General features: G+C 38.9%; 1 protein-coding gene across 7 annotated transcripts in view; it reads right to left on the reverse strand.

Annotated features, from left to right (window-relative positions):
* Window positions 1-248: 248 nt before the first annotated feature.
* LOC143740201 (glycerol kinase) overlaps window positions 249-20,141 on the reverse strand; it is a 53,681-nt gene continuing 33,788 nt past the window's right edge. For 2 of the 7 annotated variants that reach the window (XM_077232250.1, XM_077232248.1), the window contains 8 exons: window positions 8,040-8,118; window positions 7,848-7,944; window positions 7,509-7,593; window positions 3,705-3,825; window positions 3,407-3,550; window positions 3,077-3,163; window positions 2,439-2,525; window positions 249-1,753 (listed from right to left, as the gene is read on the reverse strand). In XM_077232250.1, coding sequence (XP_077088365.1) covers window positions 1,743-1,753; window positions 2,439-2,525; window positions 3,077-3,163; window positions 3,407-3,550; window positions 3,705-3,825; window positions 7,509-7,593; window positions 7,848-7,944; window positions 8,040-8,118 — 711 coding nt within the window. In that variant the 3' untranslated portion in view covers window positions 249-1,742. Of the gene's footprint in view, window positions 1,757-2,438; window positions 2,526-3,076; window positions 3,164-3,406; window positions 3,551-3,704; window positions 3,826-7,508; window positions 7,594-7,847; window positions 7,945-8,039; window positions 8,119-20,141 lie in introns of all 7 variants that reach the window. The other 5 variants (XM_077232249.1, XM_077232247.1, XM_077232254.1 and 2 more) reach the window with 3 other exon arrangements.

Genomic DNA, 20,141 nt, shown 5'->3' on the forward strand with positions numbered 1-20,141 from the left:
GATTTTGCAGGGGTAAAGGAGTTTGTTTCTTATCCTAAACCTTTTAGCCAAAAAGGCAACTCACAATTTATTTTGGTTTATGTCTTGATTTCATCATTCCGCTGTACTTTGAAGTGACAGGGAAGCAAGTTCACTTTCATGTAGGCCCATAACTTTTTATATTTTGCAGAATTTTATTTGAAGTTTACTTCAAGTTGGGTGGAAAGAACTGAAATGCAAGATGCAGCAGATGCGGTAAGTGAAAAGAATGAATGTCACAAGTTACTTTTAATGAAAGAAAAAATATGCATACACTAACCCAATGCATGCACAACCCAAATGTTACTTTTTGCAAATGTTCAACAATCAAAGCCACATACACTGAAGAAAATAAATTACTGAAATTTAATACTGGCAACTTTTTTGTTAAGCATTTTTTTGTTATAGTTGATTGAAAGGTACTCCATGAATCCATGAATACTTGAAGAGTACATTTTAAAAATGCGAACAGATTTGTTCTTTAAAAAACAAACTAATGCATCAAAACAAAACTAATGCATCAAAACAAAACTATTAAATTGAAAATACACATGAAAATAACAATTCATAATTTTTTCCTCTACAAAATTTGTCATTGTCATAATCTTATGAGATTTCATTACACAGATGTAAAGTATGAGAGAAAATGAAGTGCCAAATATTTCCTGAGATCAAATTAGATATTTAAAAAGGAATTAGGTCTCAGGAACTGATTCATTTTTAAAATTTCTAAGTTGAACTCAAAGGAAATTCTGTTAACGTCCCTCATCATAACTTCATTGAGCTGCAGAGTAAAGTAATTAACATGTCCTATTTTTGTCATGTCACTGAAATTGTGCAACACAGCATGTTTGTTTAAATATAATTACACAAACCTTGTCAGTAATTCTTTCGATATTGACTAAAAACTGCTTAAGTGACGTCCTTTTTTAATGGTCTCTCTCATAGTGGTAAAAAAAAATCAAAGGCTGAAACTATGCAGTAGTGCAACCTCTATCTAGCAGGGGCAGGGCCAGTGTTTTGGACTAGATAACTTGATTTCTTGACTAGATAACTTGGTGTGCAAAGTATTTTATTCAAACAATATGACAAACTTTTCCAACAGACAAATGGAAATGAAATAGTAAACGAGGAAAGACGTCACATTATTTATATGAGATTGTACGGTTCCCTTGCTGTTTATACACAAAACAGCATAATACATTATAAAGTGCACTAAAACGGTTCTGAATATGTTTCATAAGTAACTAAATTAATATTATATCTTGCTCTTTCAAAATTGAAAATAAATGTCACAACCATGCACAGACACACTTCTATGACTGTTAGTGCCATTAAAAAAATAAAATTTGATAGATTGAGTAGCACAACTGAGAGCATCAATGAAAAATCTAATAGAATTTACTGTACAGACAAAATGCTAGAAACACTGAACCACTGCAACTTTCTTCTAGTGAACAGTGTGGGGATACTACAGTAATATGTCGTCATATCAAATATGGTCAATAAAACTTTCTGCTACATCGAGCCTCCAAATTATATAAGACTTTTCTGGCTATGTCTGCAGGAAACATTAACAACCTCTATTTCAGTTGGAATGTCTTCAGACGGGGTGTAGTCTGCCAAAGTCACAGCACATCTTGAGTTTGAAGGGAAAAGCCAGAGACCCTCTTTTGTTCTTCTGACTTTGTCTCCTATCTTCTGAAATGTGGAAATGTTCAATTCTACTTCAGCCCTGAGAGAGAGAGAGAGAGAGAGAGACTGATTTGCTTAACCGATGAGCAGAAAGTGTCTACGTTTTTCAGCATGCTTGGTAATTTTGAAGATAGCGTGACACGTGACAGGGATGACCGGAGAGAGAGTTAGAACAGCAGAAACTATGATTTGCTTAACCGATGAGCAGAAAGTGTCTACGTTTTTCAGCATGCTTGGTAATTTTGAAGATAGCGTAACAGGGATGACCGGAGACTGAAGAAGTTATAGTGACAGTAAAAGCACATTTGGGGCAGACAGGGAGATTCCTAGAACAGGTACTTTTTTCCATCACCAGATTCACCAAACCAAGCTACATATTTACAGTAACATGGTACTCTCCAATTAATAAAAAAAATGAGAACTGTGGAATGATTATTTTCCGGCTGCCATGAGTACATCTCATCACAAAGGACCTGTTCTATAATTTCCTCCTTACAGACCCACATGAATTGAAATGCTAGTCTATGACATTCATTCGTACTACAAGACATCTACTTGCATCATATAAAGAGAACTAATGTGAGGTGGTTATCCTGAAATGTTGCCATGCAAGAATGCTCATGTTCACTGCTCTCATGTCCTAATGGACTTTAAGCAGGACACATACAAAAACATGCATCTATGTAGTTAATCCCACACACTCACTCACTCGCTCTCACACTGACCTGCAATGTACTTTGCTCCAATTAACATAAACATGCTACCCAGAATGTAAAAGCCCAAGGGTATACTACTGAAAATACTAGTCTCCTCTGTTGGTTGTCCAAAACACAGGTCCATGTTATGCAAAACAGTGAAAAGAAAGAGAAAACAAGTGGGACAATTAAGTAACTACTGATTTTGTGAAAACGAAAAACTAGTCACTTCTCCTGAAGGTTTGCTTTACTGCCGAGTTTAGTTCTAACTGAACCAGGTAATCAATAACTTTGCAGAAAAGTAGATCACAAGGAGGAGGACTTTGACCCCTGATAAAAATAAAAAAAAACAACTAAAAAAACAAGCTTTGTGCTCTTGCATAGTTCTGAACATCCATTCTCCCTGACTTTGGACATTCTGGGTCAATACCTCTGGTTATTTATTACTTCAAACCCTAATTCAATCTTTGACTACTGTTGTGGGCCTGGTTGTATTTTTTGGCGTGTTTTTTTTCCTTTTGGAAAAAACATTGAAATAATTTGAGCAAAAGAGATTAGATAAATTTCCACATTTTTTTACTCATTTAGATATATGTAATTACTGAATTACTTGCATTTGCAGTGTTTCTTTGATTATTTGATTGATAAAATTTACAATAGAGTCACACCATTTCCATTGTTGACTGGCTCAGTGGTTTCCCAGTTCATAGCCCTCTGTACAGCTTTCTTCCAGCGAGCATATCGCAGTTCACTCTCTGTGTGTATAAAAAAAAAAATAATAATAGTTGCATCTACAACTAGAGTGCTAACCAACAGTTAGTTATTACACACATTACAATACAATGTTATGGCCTGGAAAGTTCCGAAAAGTTTGTCAGTATTACATTGAACAAGGTTACAAATTAAATAAACAATTACTTTAATGCAAAAACTATATATTGTACATACAATTTACATTAGTTATGAGCAGTAGGGTGTTGGATTTTAGATTTCTTTACCCTCTGGGTTGATCTGAGGTTCAAATTTTTCTGATGTGACCTCTGTGAGATCTTCTGGGTTCAGGCTCCACACACTGACCCCCTCAGCTGCTCCTGCTGCCATGGCAGCACCCAGAGCTGTGGTTTCAGGCATGGATGGTTTTACTGTAAATAAATACAAATTACATCACATAAATGCTTAGAGATGGGCAGATATGTACATCCTCATATAAAGATGTACAAGTAAATCAATAATGCTTCATCCTTTCAAAAAGTGATGCACTTTTTCAGCTCCTTTGTATGAAAATGTGTATCTTACCAACTGGGATACACAGTATGTCGGCCTGCAGCTGCATCAGTAACCGGTTGGATGTCATGCCTCCATCAACCTGGAGCTGAGCCAGATGAATACCACTGTCCAGGTTCATTGCATCCAGAATCTGAAACAAATTTTTTTGCATCCTTTAACATCCTACAAAAACAGTTTTTATAGTCACTTATTTATTCAGGACATACAGTACTCAAATTTAGAAATACACCTCCAGCCTTAAGACTGTAAAAACAAAACGGTAAGGAATGTACAATAAAATTGACACTGAAAAATAAACCACAACAGGTAGATCAGGACATGAAGTCTGTGGCTGACTACATTGTCCTGCATATTACATCAAATGAAGATTTGAGTTAAAATTATTTTACTACTACCCCAAATCAGAAAAAGTTAGGAAATTTTGTAAAATGCAGTACAATCAAGAATCTGTGATTTGTTCATTCTATTTAACCTTTTATTAGCTGACAAAAGTACAAAGAGACGTTTTCACTGACCAACATAATTGTATTTTGTAAATATGAACACATTTTTATTTTGATGGCTGCAACACACTCCAAAAAGTTGGGAGAGAGACATGTTTACCACTGTCACATCACCTTTCCTTTTAATTACACTTTTTAATCATTTGGGAGTTAAAGATACTAATTGTTGGAGTTTCGCTAGTGGAATATTTGCCCAATCTTGTCTGATACAAGACAGCCGCTCAACAGTCTGTGGTCATCATTGCCTGATTATCCTTTTCATGATGGGTCATACATTTTCCATAAGAGACATATCTGGACTACAGTAAACAGGAGGAACATCCCTTCTATGGTGCAGAGCAAGCGTTAAATTGGGATTTATTATGTGGGGGTGCTCTCCCTAGGGGGGTCCGGGGGCATTTTCTTTTATAAAAAAATTAAATAAACCATTAAATAGCACTTTCGGGAGAGTTTTGTGCAAAGAAATGGAGAAATTGAGTATTATGTGAAAAACTGCAAGGTTAAGAGCATATATACTTTGCATTGTTGTAGTATCAACAGGTATTAGGACATTTAGCATTTACATTACTAGTTATCAGTCATCACTTGATTACACATTGTATTACCTTGTTATGATTAGTGACCCATACAATGTGCCAAACATAATGTGCACATGAAGAGACAGTGCAGCATATGACAGTAGCAACAGCAGACGTTTGTACAAAATCGTCTGGTTTTTAGTGATGCTTATTTAGAATAATAAATTTGTATGATTTAGATATTATGTAATTATTATACCCTTAATCAATCACAGATGTACAATTTTAGTTCATCAATTATTATTACGCAGTTTAAATGAATAAATATATAAAGGTAAAATACGCTTTAGCATCAATAGATGAAGCTATAAAATAACTACATGTGAGCTTAAATGTTCAATTCTCTCTATACCTTTATCAGCTGTATAAAATAACTTCACAACTTTTACTTGCAGTGATATACAGTAGCGAGACTTTTTTATTTTAGTTGTCCTCTTTCATATACAGCTGTTTTCTTCTTGCTGTGTAAATTTGTTTAAATTCTTCCTATTTTAATACTTTTATTTAATAAGTGAATTGTGCTGCTCGCGAGAAATTAATCTCAGTTTCACTCTTTCTCAACGTGTGATTGGCTGTTCGCTACTGATGTCACACCTAAACTCAGGATCAAAGCCTGAGTTGACAGAGAAAGTTGATGATCAGCATCATGGTACCAACAAAGCCTGGTTGGATTGGTTTGGTTTTGTCAACTCAAAACTAATCCTGTAACCCTGAGTTTGTGCAAATACCATCATGGTACATGCCCCAGGTCCACCTCACACACACTCCCTTCTCCCATTCTCTCTCTTTACTACTACAACACACACACACACACACACACACATCTTACTCTGCATCATTTCTCATCAAGATAAGCACAAGTCACAAAAATAAACTCAATCGATCCTTGTGGAAAGGTTGCTTGGTAGCTAAATGTAGGTCTAGCAAGTCTTATATTTCTGTAATTCACACAGATCAACTACAAATATGCTGACTGAATATATTGTTAGTTTATTTTGAGTAGCCAGCTAGCAGTTCTCTTGCAGTTTGCTGATAATCCGGTGTCTGAAGTAAAATACTCAAAACATCTCCTGAGAAAAATCACATGGTCAACCTAGTCTTGGTTATTTAATTTTGATTTAGTCTTATTTTCCTTACCTTGTCATTCAAGGCCAGGGCACTTTTTGTACATTTCTGAAACTTTTGCGCGCTTCCACATCCCGCGCAAATACGGATCTCCGAGGAATATTCATTATATATTGCTGCGTACATTTATCCGTGTAACCTAGATGCGCGTGCGTGAGCGGTGCGCGATCATGGTCGACTGACAACGAGATTAAGCAGCTGAACAAGAAAACGGCCGTGTCAGCCGTTGTCTCAGCTCCGCCGAGACAAAATGGACATGCCATTTCAAAAATCTTTCATTTATTGTCAGAAATATGTTTTCAAAAGCATCACTTTCATCAAATTTTATGTGACAATTTCCAGTAGGCAACTGGCTGCAAACGAGTAGGCTTATGTGCGGGGCTGAGCCCCGGAGAGCCCAGCCCAATTTAACCACTGGTGCAGAGTGTCTAGAAACCACTCAGTTGTAGCATGTGCAGAATGAGGCCTGGCATTGTCTTGGTTCCCAGGAAAGATGTCATCTTAAATGGCAGTTTATGTCTCTGTATAATCCTAATATATGCCTCCATGTCAATGGTACCTTCACATAATGCAAGTTAACCATACCGTTTGAAGTGATGCACCTTAATACCAGGACAGATGTTTGCTTTTGCACCTGTCGCTGGTGAAAGTCTGGTTGGTCCCTTTCGTCTTTGGGACTGAGAACTCGATGTCCATTTTCTCCCAAAAACAAGGTGAAACATGGACTCATCTGACCACAGCACACATTTCCACTGTCTTCTAGACCATCTGAGATGAACTCAGGCCCAGAGAACTCGCCGGCATCTCCACATAGAACTGATGTGAAGCTTTCTCCTTGCGTAACAGAGATTCAAGTGGCATTTCTTGATGCAGAGTCAGACTGTGTTCAGTGAAAATGGTTTTCCAAATTACTCCTGAGCACGTGGCTGTATTTAACGGATTAGCATGTTGGTATCTTGTGCAATGCCATCTGAGGGCTCAAAGGTCACACACATATTCAACAGAGGTCTACTGCCTTGCCCTACACAGACTGAGGTTTCCCTGGATTCCCTGAATCTTGTGACAATATTATGTATGGAAGATGATGAAAGGCATAAATGCTTTGCAATCTTGCATTGAGAAATGTGATTTTTTAATTGTTTGACAATTCTCTCAAGATATATGGCACAAAGTGCTTAAAAAGACTGAGAAGCCCTTTTTCACCCAAACATGACACCCTCGACTATTACCAATTCACCTGCTCATTGTGGACTGTTTCAAAATAGTTGGATAATCTAATTTGGATAATCTTTTCTCTTTTATTTGGTCTCTGTCCCAACTTTTTTGTGGTGTGTTGCAGCCATCAAAATCAAAATTTGTTCATATTAACAAAATACAATTATGTTGGTCAGTGAAAACATTGGAAAACGTTTCTTTGTACTTTTGTTAACTAATAAAAGGTTAAATAGAATGAACATTTTTTAAAATGTCCCAACTTTTTCTGATTTGGGGTTGTAGTTTGTAGAGACCACAGAAACGCTTTGGACAACGGTTAACATTCATCTGTCAGAAATTATTTTAATTAGGACATTCAATCATGCAGACCCATGCCAATTCATGGAAGATACCTCTCGTGTCTGGAAGCAGACAGCTTCGAGTGCTGCAAAAGCCAAATGACTCTTATTCGTGAACTGTGTTAGACCACAGATGATTCTGTTGTAAGCAAGAGGCAGAGGTTTAATGTTGTAAATTTCACATGCAATAACACAGCACTGAAACTGGACTTAAAAGGAAGAAAGAAAATGCATTAATATCACAAGTATTCTCGCATGATAAAATGTGCAATAAGATTTACATTTATAATTAAAATATATTGCCTTATGCTCATTACATTCATGCTTTATTGTTATGTCACTTACAGAGATCAGCCGAAAATTATATTTTAAATGGACGGATCCGTTACTTACCCTCTGGCACTTGGTTCCCAGTATGGTGCATATAATCCAGAGAACGCAGGGACAAAGTAACAGCCATATGATGTGCCAACATCAGCAGCTAATTTTTCTGAGGTGAAAAGTGAAGTGTTTATATTGAAATATTCTAAAACTGGATTGTATGCTTTTATATTGGGTATAAATATAATTTACATAAAAACACACCAAGTTCTGAAGAGGTCTGTATAATTCCAAGGTTATCCTTTAGCCAACGCACAACTGCTCCTGCAATGGCAACAGAACCCTATAAAAAAGCATTGCAGACGAATAAGTTTAAACGATTGGGTATATCACTTTAAATCACAAAGTAATTGTGAGAAATTAATAGGATTTTTTAAAAATGTTTTTAGAGGTGGATTGAAAAAGTTGCCAGTTATAATAAATGTAAGCAATAGGGATGCGACGGATCCGATATTCAGTATCGGTCAAGTCTAGTCACCTTTATTTATTTAGCGCTTTAGAATACAGATTGTTTCAAAGCAGCTTCACAGGGATAACAGGAAAATAATGAAATTATGCAAACGGTTCATTTCGGCTGTACAGCAGCTCTAAAAGAAGTTTAGGGCTGATTCAGTTCCGTTGTAAAGATCATCAATTACTAAATGGGTTAATTTTATCTATAAAGCAGTTCTGCAGGAAAACAGTAATGCCGTTGTCAAGCTCAGTTCTCATACAACAGCGTCAGTACAGTCAGATCAATAATATTGTTGAATATTAAGTGGCCAGATCTCCCCTGGTCAACGAACGAACATGGAGTGATGGCTACATGATTCAGGCTGCATCACAAGTCAGAAATCAGAATGTGGATCGGTAGCATTTGAATATTTTATCCAGTTCCTTTTGCTTGAAGATCGGATTTATCATTCCAGTATGGGGAAAAAGCTGCTCATATTGGTATCAGCCCAGATGCTGCAATAAAGGTCTGTGTGCATAAGAGGACTCTTTCTGGAGTTTATTGTGGTTTCTAAATGATGCGGTACTCTGTGTCTGTTAGATCACAACACTGAAGTAGAGCAGTCAGAGGACTGTGCATTGGCATCATGCACACAGGATTGCTGTTCCTGATCGATTGCTCCTGTCTGCCTAGCTGCCTGCTGTGTTTTGTTCTCTTCGAGGCTGTAAGCTCCGTCTAAGCCTCGTATTAGCTTTGTATTTCTTTCTGTTTTGAACCATCATTTACTACCATTTCTAGTTGTTTATACTACTAAATACAGCTTAGACAACATCTCAGATTAACCTGACATCACCAGCTTCCGTTATTGTTAGCACAACACGCTAGTAACTCGCTAGCCTGTTAACGCGCCACCCGTGCGCTCAGTTATTTAATTATTTTTCTCTTGCGCGCCCACGCCTCTGAGTTCATAAAAAGCCCAGGTGAGTAAGAATCAGTCAACAAAAACGGTGAGTAATATCTTGTCCTGTTATTGTCACCTGCACTTCATGTTACATGTTTAGCATAGCCTTCCCCGTCTGCAATATAGGGTTTATATGTGATAAATGCAAGGAAACAGTCAGGCTGACGGAGAAGATTTCAGAATTAGAAACATGCATCCAAACTTTAATTGAGGATAGTAAGTGTGCTAGAGCTTTAGATTCTATTTTGGATGCGCCTAGCATAGTGAACTCTTTACATGATTCGGTTCCGGCTGAATTATTGCCTGTGCAGCCAGGCAGATGGGTGACAGTGAGGGATCGCTCTAGTCGCGGATCAAAAAACCACTCTTCCGTTCCGATTACCACAACAAATCGATTTGCCCCACTCAGTGAAACACCCACTGAAAATTATGTTGATTGTGTCCTGGTAATTGGCGATTCTATTACACGGAACGTGAAAATAGGGACACCAGCCAACATAGTCACATGTTTGCCGGGAGCCAGAGCGCCTGACATCAAAGCAAATTTAAAAGTGCTGGCTAATGCTAATCATAAATTCTCTAAGATTGTTATTCACGTCGGCACTAATGATGTTCGACTCCGCCAGTCGGAGATCACCAAAATTAATATTAAAGAGGTGTTTGAACTCGCAAGTACAATGTCAGGCACTGTAATTTGCTCTGGCCCCCTTCCTGTTCGAAGGAGTGATGAGATAGTTAGCAGATTGTCATCACTCAATGGCTGGCTGTCTAAGTGGTGTCCGCAAAATAATATAGAATTCATAGACAATTGGAGAAGTTTTTGGGGCAAACCTGACCTGTTGAAAAGAGATGGTATTCATCCCTCCTGGGATGGTGCTGCTCTTCCCTCTAGTAATTTGGCTCATAGAGACAAAACATGACAATCTGGGGCTCAGGTCAGGAAGCAGACAAACTGGCTAAACCGACCGTCTGCTAGCGGCCTCACGTCACCAAGGTCAGATAAATCCCATCACATAGAGCCTCTTTCACCTAGATATCATCATATAGAGATTCTGTTCACCGAATTTGGAAATCCAAAAAACGTCCAAACCGATTTAAGGTTAAAAATGTAATTGATATTCAACAAATAAAAAATAGATATAATACAGATGAGCAAACGATAAAGCTTGGGTTGCTGAATATTTGATCCCTTACTTCAAAAGCGCTCATAGTTAATGATATGATTTCAGATTATAACCTAGATGTGCTGTGTATGACAGAAACCTGGCTAAAACCAGACGATTACATTACTTTAAATGAGTCCACCCCCCATGATTACTGTTATAAACATGAACCTCGCCTGAAAGGCAAAGGGGGACGTGTTGCTGTAATTTATAATACTATTTTCAAAACCACTAAAAAATTTAGTTTTAAATATACTTCTTTTGAAGTGTTGGTGCTTAATGTAAAAATATATAATGTAAACGATAAATCAAGTTTGAGAATTCTGCTGGCAACTGTATACAGGCCACCAGGGCACCATAAAGATTTTATCAAAGAATTTGCTGACTTTCTATCAGAATTAGTATTGACTGCAGATAAAGTCCTAATTGTTGGTGATTTTAATATACATGAAGATAATGGAAAAGATGCAATGGGATTGGCATTTAAAGACATTCTTAACTCTATTGGTGTTAGACAACACGTGTCAGGACCTACTCATTGTCATAATCATACTCTAGATCTAATATTATCACATGGAATCAATGTTGATGCTGTTGAAATTCTGCAGCAGAGCGACGACATCTCAGATCATTATCTAGTCTCATGTAAATTACATTTAGCCAAGGCTGCAAAGCCAACTCCGTGTTACAAGTATGTTAGACCTATCACTTCTGCCACTGATTAGGAAGATTATTTATAAAGCAATCTTTAGTTTCATCGTCTCAGCATCCCAGATAGTTTAGAAGAACTTGATATTGCAACAGAAACTTTTAACTCTCTCCTTTCCAGCACTTTAGACACAGTTGCTCCGTTGCGCTTAAAGAAGATTAAAGAAAATAGTCCAACGCCCGGGCCCTTAAGAGAGCAGCCAGAAAAATGGAGCACAACTGGAAGAAAACAAAACTAGAGGTATTTCGGATTTCATGGAAGGAGAGCTCGATTGCTTACAGAGAGGCTTTAAAAGCTGCTAGATCTGCTTATTTTTCAACCCTATTAAAAGAAAATAAACATAATCCAAGGTATTTATTTGAAAAAGTGGCTACACTAACGAAAAAGAAAGCTTCAAGCCCAGAAGTTTCCAAGAAACACAGCAGTAATGACTTTATGAACTTCTTCACTTATAAGATTGATAATATTAGGGACAAAATTATAACTATGCAACCGTCTACTACAGCATCACATCAGGGAGTGCATTATAGTCTCCCTGAGGTAAAATTTGATTCATTTGTTGCCATAGGAGAGGAAGAATTTTGCAAACTCGTTAATTCATCTAAATCGACAACATGTATGTTAGACCCTATACCGACCAAACTACTGAAAGAGATGCTTCCAGAAGTCATAGATCCTCTTCTTAACATCATTAATTCGTCTTTGTCTCTAGGATACGTACCAAAAACCTTTAAGCTGGCTATGATTAAACCGCTTGTTAAAAAAACGCAACTTGATCCTACAGAATTAGTCAATTACAGGCCGATCTCAAATCTACCTTTTCTGTCGAAGATACTAGAAAAGGCAGTATCCTCACAACTATGTTCCTTTCTTGAAAGAAATGGTATCTGCGAGGATTTCCAGTCAGGATTTAGACCGCACCATAGCACTGAGACAGCTCTCATTAGAGTCACAAATGATTTGCTCTTATCATCCGATCGTGGTTGTATCTCTCTATTAGTGTTACTTGATCTTAGTGCTGCATTTGACACCATTGACCACAACATTCTCTTAAATAGACTAGAAAACTATGTTGGCATTAGTGGAATTGCATTAGCATGGTTTAAATCATATTTATCTGACCGCTATCAGTTTGTAGCAGTAAATGAAGAGATGTCTTATCGATCACAAGTTCAGTATGGCGTACCACAAGGCTCAGTACTAAGACCGCTGCTGTTCACTCTGTACATGCTACCTTTAGGAGATATCATTAGGAAACGTGGAATTAGCTTTCACTGTTATGCTGATGATACTCAGCTCTATATTTCTTCCAAACCTAACGAAGCTCACCAATTCACAAAATTATCAGAATAAATAGTTGATATCAAAAATTGGATGAGTAGTAATTTCCTACTACTAAATTCTGAAAAAACAGAGATTCTAATTATTGGACAAAAAACTTCTACACGTAATAACTTAGAATACCGTCTAATACTTGATGGCTGCTCTGTTAAGTCTTCGTCGTCAGTTAGGAACCTGGGTGTGCTCTTTGATACCAATCTTTCATTTGAAAGTCACGTGTCTAGTGTCTGTAAAACCGCATTTTTCCATCTTAAAAATATATCTAAATTACGTCATATGCTCTCATTGACAAATGCGGAACAATTAGTTCATGCGTTCATGACATCAAGGCTAGATTATTGTGATGCTCTACTGGGTGGTTGCCCTGCACGCTTAATAAACAAACTACAGCTAGTTCAAAACGCAGCCGCTAGAGTTCTTACCAGAACCAGGAAGTACGACCATATTAGCCCGGTTCTGTCAACACTGCATTGGCTCCCTATTAAACATCGTATAAATTTTAAAATATTGCTGATTACTTACAAAGCACTAAATGGTTTAGCTCCCCAGTACTTGAGCGAGCTCTTAACGCATTATAGTCCTTCACGTCTATTGCGATCTCAAAGTTCTGGCCAGTTGATAATACCTACAATATCTAAATCGACTGCTGGCGGTAGATCCTTTTCCTATTTAGCACCAAAACTTTGGAACAATCTTCCTAACATTGTCCGGGAAGCAGACACAGTCTGTCAGTTCAAAGCTAGACTAAAAACACATCTCTTTGACCTAGCATTCACATAACACTCTATAGTCTTCTATAATTCAATATTAGGCTGCTTAGATTAGGTCAGCCGGAACTGGGAACACTTCCCTTAAATAATGATGTACTCGTTACATCATAAGAAGAATGGCATCTACGCTAATTTTAGTGTCTTTGTTTATCCCGATGTTTTCCCGTAGCCTGCCGGATCCAGGCCGTTTCCAGATCTGACGAAGGACTTTCGCCTGGACCTGATGACAATGCAGTCCTGAAGTGCCAACTAGCATCTCCCTATGGAGGATCACTATACCACTCTACAGATAAAGCGTTGTGGAATTTTTCGGTTTGCGTACCTACCCAAAGTGATAAGATAAAATAAAATTCTGCATCAAAATTTATAGACAAGACAAGTAGTTTGTTTAGGCATGGTTTGTAAGGAGTTACAAACCTGCGCACATATATTCAAACATATATCAAAACCTGCGCACATATATTCTATAATAACTATAGAATCAATTCTTAATGCGCATGTGAACGCCATCAGCGTCTATCACAGGTTCACGTTAAAAGTCTGTTTAGAGAGAACGGTGTTGTCTTAGCGGCCCCTAATTTAATAACAAATGATCATTTAGACGGAAGTGAATCAATCAAAACTAACTTTAGCTGGAAAAAACATTTTTCAAGAACCACTATAAAATCAAACCAATCTCTGTTACCTTAAATGATATGTTTATCTCTGTAAAGCTAGCTGGAAAAAACACTTTTCAAGAACCACTATAAAATCAAACCAATCTCTGTTACCTTAAATGATATGTTTATCTCTGTAAAGCTAGCTGGAAAAAACACTTTTTTAAGAACCACTATAAAATCAAACGAATCTCTGCTACCTTAAATTATATGTTTATCTCTGTAAAGCTAGCTGGAAAAAACATTTTTCAAGAACCACTATAAAATCAAACCAATCTCTGTTACCTTAAATTATACGTTTATCTCTGTAAAGCTAGCTGGAAAAAACATTTTTCAAGAACCACTATAAAACCAAACCAATCTCTGTTACCTTAAATTATATGTTTATCTCTGTAAAGCTAGCTGGAAAAAACATTTTTCAAGAACCACTATAAAATCAAACGAATCTCTGCTACCTTAAATTATATGTTTATCTCTGTAAAGCTAGCTGGAAAAAACATTTTTCAAGAACCACTATAAAATCAAACCAATCTCTGTTACCTTAAATTATATGTTTATCTCTGTAAAGCTAGCTGGAAAAAACATTTTTCAAGAACCACTATAAAACCAAACCAATCTCTGTTACCTTAAATTATATGTTTATCTCTGTAAAGCTGCTTTGGAACAATCTACATTGTTAAAAGCGCTATATAAATGAGGATGAATTGAAATGAGGATGACACAGTAACTAGAATTTAAAACTGAAGAAAAAAGGCTCAAACTGTTGGACAGATACACTGTTGGAGCTGTACACAGAATATCTCTTCTCTTTGTGCCCTAAACGTTTCAATGAGGAGCGATACTCTCTGTGACTTCATGTTCCTCCAGTGCATCATTCTGCACCCGGAATGCCAAAAGCGATTTGTGCAACTCTGTACTGGAGCCTTTCATATCATGATAGTTTTGAGTATTATAGTATAGCCTGTAATGTTCTTTCCCTATCGGTCAGTCACTACAACGTAGGTCTGACTGACCAATAGGAATCTCGCTAGAGAGGCCAATCTACTTAGAGTGAACCTAAAACAAGCCAATACACATTGGCGTGCAATCATTTGCATCAGCTGCACAGCCTCGCAGCGGGGGTATATAATGAGTAGCTGTTGCAATTGCACTTCAGCTTTTTGCTATGGAGCCAACACTTCGATGCCATCTTCAAAAGTAAATCTGCAAGCCTCTTAAAAACGGACCTCTTCACTTTGGTGCGGGCGTGACGGCGCAGCTGCGTGAACGGTTTTTTCTCTCTCCTTTTTTTGTTCTCATTTATTTGAGCAAAGCAAAAAAAGCTGTTATAACAGCTGGTAAGGTGCATCTGAGAGCGCTCAAAAGCTGTTTTTACAGCTGGTCAGACCAGCGGTAGAGAGACAGCGCGCAGAGAGGTGCACATATATCTTCATATCATATACAGGTCCTTCTCAAAAAATTAGCATATTGTGATAAAGTTCATTATTTTCCATAATGTAATGATAAAAATTAAACTTTCATATATTTTAGATTCATTGCACACCAACTGAAATATTTCAGGTCTTTTATTGTTTTAATACTGATGATTTTGGCATACAGCTCATGAAAACCCAAAATTCCTATCTCAAAAAATGTGCATATCATGAAAAGGGTCTCTAAACGAGCTATTAACCTAATCATCTGAATCAACTAATTAACTCTAAACACCTGCAAAAGATTCCTGAGGCTTTTAAAAACTCCCAGCATGTTTCATTACTCAAAACCGCAATCATGGGTAAGACTGCCGACCTGACTGCTGACCAGAAGGCCATCATTGACACCCTGTATTTATAAGAGATGCACCGATTGATCGGCTGGTGACTGGAATTGGCCGATTTGCGGCCACGACCGGCGGGTCAGTCTGACATATTTCGATTTTTTTTGCCGGTCAAATGCACACGGGCGCCGCATGATTAACATCGCGCAACAACATCAGCATCACACGTGCACACTGAACGCACATGTAGGAAACCTAGTGAATTACGGCCGTTTCACACCACAAACGTGAGCAGCGCGTTTTTTTTTAAGCCGTGAATGTTAATCAATGAGTGCATTCACACCGAGAGCAGGAGCAGCACGTGAGCATCGAGCAGGAGCGTCGCGTGAGCAGCAGTAAAGCGGGGGTTAATTTATTTACCTGAACTGCAGAAGGTAACCGGCTTTTATTTGAAGCAGGCTTTTATTAGAGGCAGGCCTTTATTTCTAATTCCATCTTTTTCATAAATAATACGATTGGGCCGATAGACGATGCAATCATCTATTGCGATGGCTGACAGACATCACTATGTTGAGACTGCATCGCGATCCCCCCGCCCGCCCTGTTTCGATGGTGACGCGTGATGCTTGGCACACACGTGATTCACCACAGCCAAAATAGCGCTGTATGAGAGCTGTAGCACTTTTTTTTCTAAATATTAACAAACTTGCTTAAACTTCCAAACTCAGATTCTCAAATACATGTTTGAGACAAGAGTTTGTTGTGTAGTTTAAAAACCTTTAACGTAATAAATGATCTTGATCTGTAACGTAAGATGCTTGTTTGGGCCGCAGTTCAGAGATTCCTGTCTGTTGGATTTATTACAGCACGTGAATTCATCAGTTTCTCACGAAATACATTAAAGTAAGTGGCCGGTGAACTGGGAGAAGAACAGAGTAAACTTAATAGTTACACTGTGATGAATAAAACCCCTCGGCAAATATATTTGAATGAATTGTTATTGCCGCTTCCATAGACACTATTGTGTATTTTACAAACTATAAATGTATTGTTCTTCTATAAATTATATGTATTTAAATGTCTGAAACCTAAAATAAACATGATGTGGTTAAAAACACTGAATAGTTGTGATATACGGTATGACAAGCGCTGAAAGCTCAGCGTGAAAGCACAGTTTGAATCTGGCAGTTATGTCGCGTCAGAGCGGGCCGACATCGATGATGAGATGTAGAGGACAATATCTAGTGGAAAATGAGTATGTTACGTTATCTCATTATATGAAAGGCACAGGAGATTACCTACCAACACTAAATTTCCCCCGCCCTTAATTTGACACCGGCCTTTATTTGTCTGTGTTGACCCCGCCCCCGGCCACTATTAGAGGCCCGGCGTTTAATTGACTACCGGTTTTTATTTGAGAAATTATGGTATTTTATTGCCATTACCTGTTTTCATATAGAAGTTTCCTAAATAAGAAAATATATCACTTGTTTTTTTGTTGAATATATGGAAATGAAAATGGTTCTTCCATACCATTACACTGCACTTAGATATGTGTGAATTTCCCACACCAGGAGTAATAATTTATATAGTTATATTTTATTTTATTTGTTCAAAAAATGTTCAATGTAAAATGTTCTATTAAAGAAAAGATAGAAAATAAATATTTGAGTTTGCTGTAAAGTGGTTAGAAAAAATTAAATCGGAATCGGCTAAAATCGGTATCGGCAGGCCAAACTCATGAAAAATCGGAATCGGCCTAGAAAATTGTAATCGGTGCATCTCTAATATTTATATATATCTGTTTTCGCAGTGACTGCGTGCCTCAGCACCTGTGAGATTAGTCCCTAAAAGAGCTTACACAGATAGTTTGCGTCTTTTTCAAGAAGATATTCTATCTGTGTGTTTCTGGATGCGGTCGTTACCTGGGGTCACGGAATGGTCACGATCGCTGCCTCGTGTGTCTGGGCCTCGAACACGCAGAGGCAGCGGTCCCCGCAACGACAAGATGTCGATCGCTACATCGGACGGTGGGTCAGACATCTCTGCGGATGACGTCTCGGAACCGCTGCCTCCTCCGGGTGTGCCAGCGCTGCCCGAGTTGGACCCAGAGATGATGGCCATGCTTTCCCGGGCCGCCAACAGGATCGGGCTCGAGTGGAACACTCGTGTCCCGAGCCCTCGAGGCTGGATGATTGGTATCTCGGGGTGGTGCGCGCTGGTTCTCAGCAATCCACCCCAGTGCCTTTCTTCCCGGAAGTGCACGAGGAGCTCACGGAGACGTGGACGGCACCTTTTACTGCCAGAAACCGTCTCGGTGGCTCCTCCCTCACCACCCTTGATTGCGGGCAGCTAAGGGATACACGCGTATCCCGCCAGTGGAGTGGGCCGCTGGAATGCAGCTGTGCCCTAACTCCACTTGGCGCGGAGAACCGTGTCTTCCTTCCTGGGCCTGTAGGTTCTCGTCGGACCTATTCGACTAGGCTTACAAGGCCTGTGGGGAAGCTGCCTCTGCCATGCAAGCCATGGGGTTGCTGCAGGTCCATCAGGCCAAGGCACTGAAGGACCTGCACGAGGGTGGTCATGATCCACAAGTTCTCAAAGAACCGACCTCGCGCTTTGTGCGACGAAGGTCCACCTTGGTGGTCCAGGAACGCCATTTCTGGCTGTATCTGGCCGACATGAGAGAAACCGACAAGCTCTGGTTCATTAACTCCCCCGTGTCCCAGACCGGCCTCTTCAAACACATTCTGCCGCGGCGGTCAGCTGCTGCCTCTACCCCACCGCCCATGGCTCCTCAGTCTGCTCGTCGCCGGGGGCGTACTCCTGCTTCGGCCCCTGCTCTAGCACCGCAGCAGCAGCCTCGACCTAAACGGCGCCATGGAGCCAGTCGCAGGCAGGCAGGCCGCCCCGCCCGTCCATGCCCCCGCCAAGAAGGGCGGCAAAGCCAGAGGTAAGTGGCCCCAGGACAGGCAACCCGGAGATGGATGGAACTGCTCTCTAGGAGACGGTGACCTCACCGCTCCCTTCCCCGGGAGAGGGCCGGGTGGAAAAAATTCTGTTCCGCCGCTGGCCTCAAAACCAGCAGTACCCAAATTCTCAATAATAGAGCAGTTTCCTTCATCTCTGGGTCTGAAGACGGCCTGGAGAGCAGTGGGAGGAGAGAATCTTCGCCACTCATCCGCCTCTTCTGTCTGGGCCCCAAATTATATTAATTAATTATAATTCATCATTATATTTAATGAATAGTCCAGCAAACTCACTCTCCCAACTAATATATGTGCCCAACTTCCCCTGAAACTAACACCACTGGCAGAACTCAGTGTCCTATTACATAGATAAGGATTTTTACGACCGAAATTCCTGAGAGATGTGACACTTCACTAGCTAGCAACACGTGAAACACCTAGCTTTATGCTACATACCTAGCGAACCCATTAAACCTTAGCTCTGAACTCTTTAGGGTCATGCATTAGTCTCTCACCACAAGTGTGCCAAAATGTCGCAGATCTCTGCTTAACCTGACTTTAACCAGACAGGAGACCGAAAGGACTGATAAGCCATCGCGAGGAACACTGTTCCACCCATGGCTGCTGACATCCTACAGCACCAGAGCCAAACGTAACTGCACCATGAGAAAAGAGGACCAACGACCCATGACCCAAGCCACACCGGGCTGATCAAGATTATCATCTCCTTACCCCACCTCATAGGTATGAAACAGAAGGTAAACAACCTCACATCAGTGTTAATTTTGTCAGCAAATTTTGATTTAGTTTTAGTCTTAGTCTTTTGACTAAAATGCCATTTAGTTTTAGTCATATTTTAGTCATCTGAATTGTTTTAGTTTTAGTCTAGTTTTAGTCGACGAAATACAATAACATTTTAGTCGACTAAATCTACAGTAGATTTAGTCGACTAAAATATAATGGGTTTAGTTCAATTGTAATGCATTAATTTAGAATTTCTCTAAAATTTCCAAACCCATATACTCCCGGAGAAAACATCTATTAACCTATTAATATGAATGATTTTTAAGTTTGAACATGCAATACAGATACAGATTTAACTGCTGTTACTTAAAAAATATCTTAAAATGAAATAAAACCACTTTTCCTAAAGTACAACACAGTCTTCTTTACAATGAATGATATATTCATTCCTTATAACTACTTACACATCATTCTTTATTCTTTCAAGCAGACATATTTATTTGTATGAATTAAATATAATTAATCCTTATTAAAGCTATCAACAAACAGTGAATGCTTTTCTCTTTTTCTTTTGTTGCTTGATCAAAATTAAGGACACGGACCGCATTAGGTTTATTGCCACTGTCACTTTAAGACGTCGGATCATGTCCAATGACATGCGGATACAATTGCACTGATGCACATCCGACACACTCACAGTTTAAGACATAACCAGCATAGTTTACATGAATACTCTCCAAAAAGGACATTTAGACATACTGTTGTGTATTTCTCCATTCAGACACGAAAGAGAGCTCAATTCAG

Source organism: Siphateles boraxobius, unplaced genomic scaffold (genome assembly GCF_051911475.1).
Source record: "Siphateles boraxobius isolate OS27281-9 unplaced genomic scaffold, OSU_SipBor_1 17, whole genome shotgun sequence".
NCBI classification, from domain to species: Eukaryota; Metazoa; Chordata; class Actinopteri; order Cypriniformes; family Leuciscidae; genus Siphateles; species Siphateles boraxobius.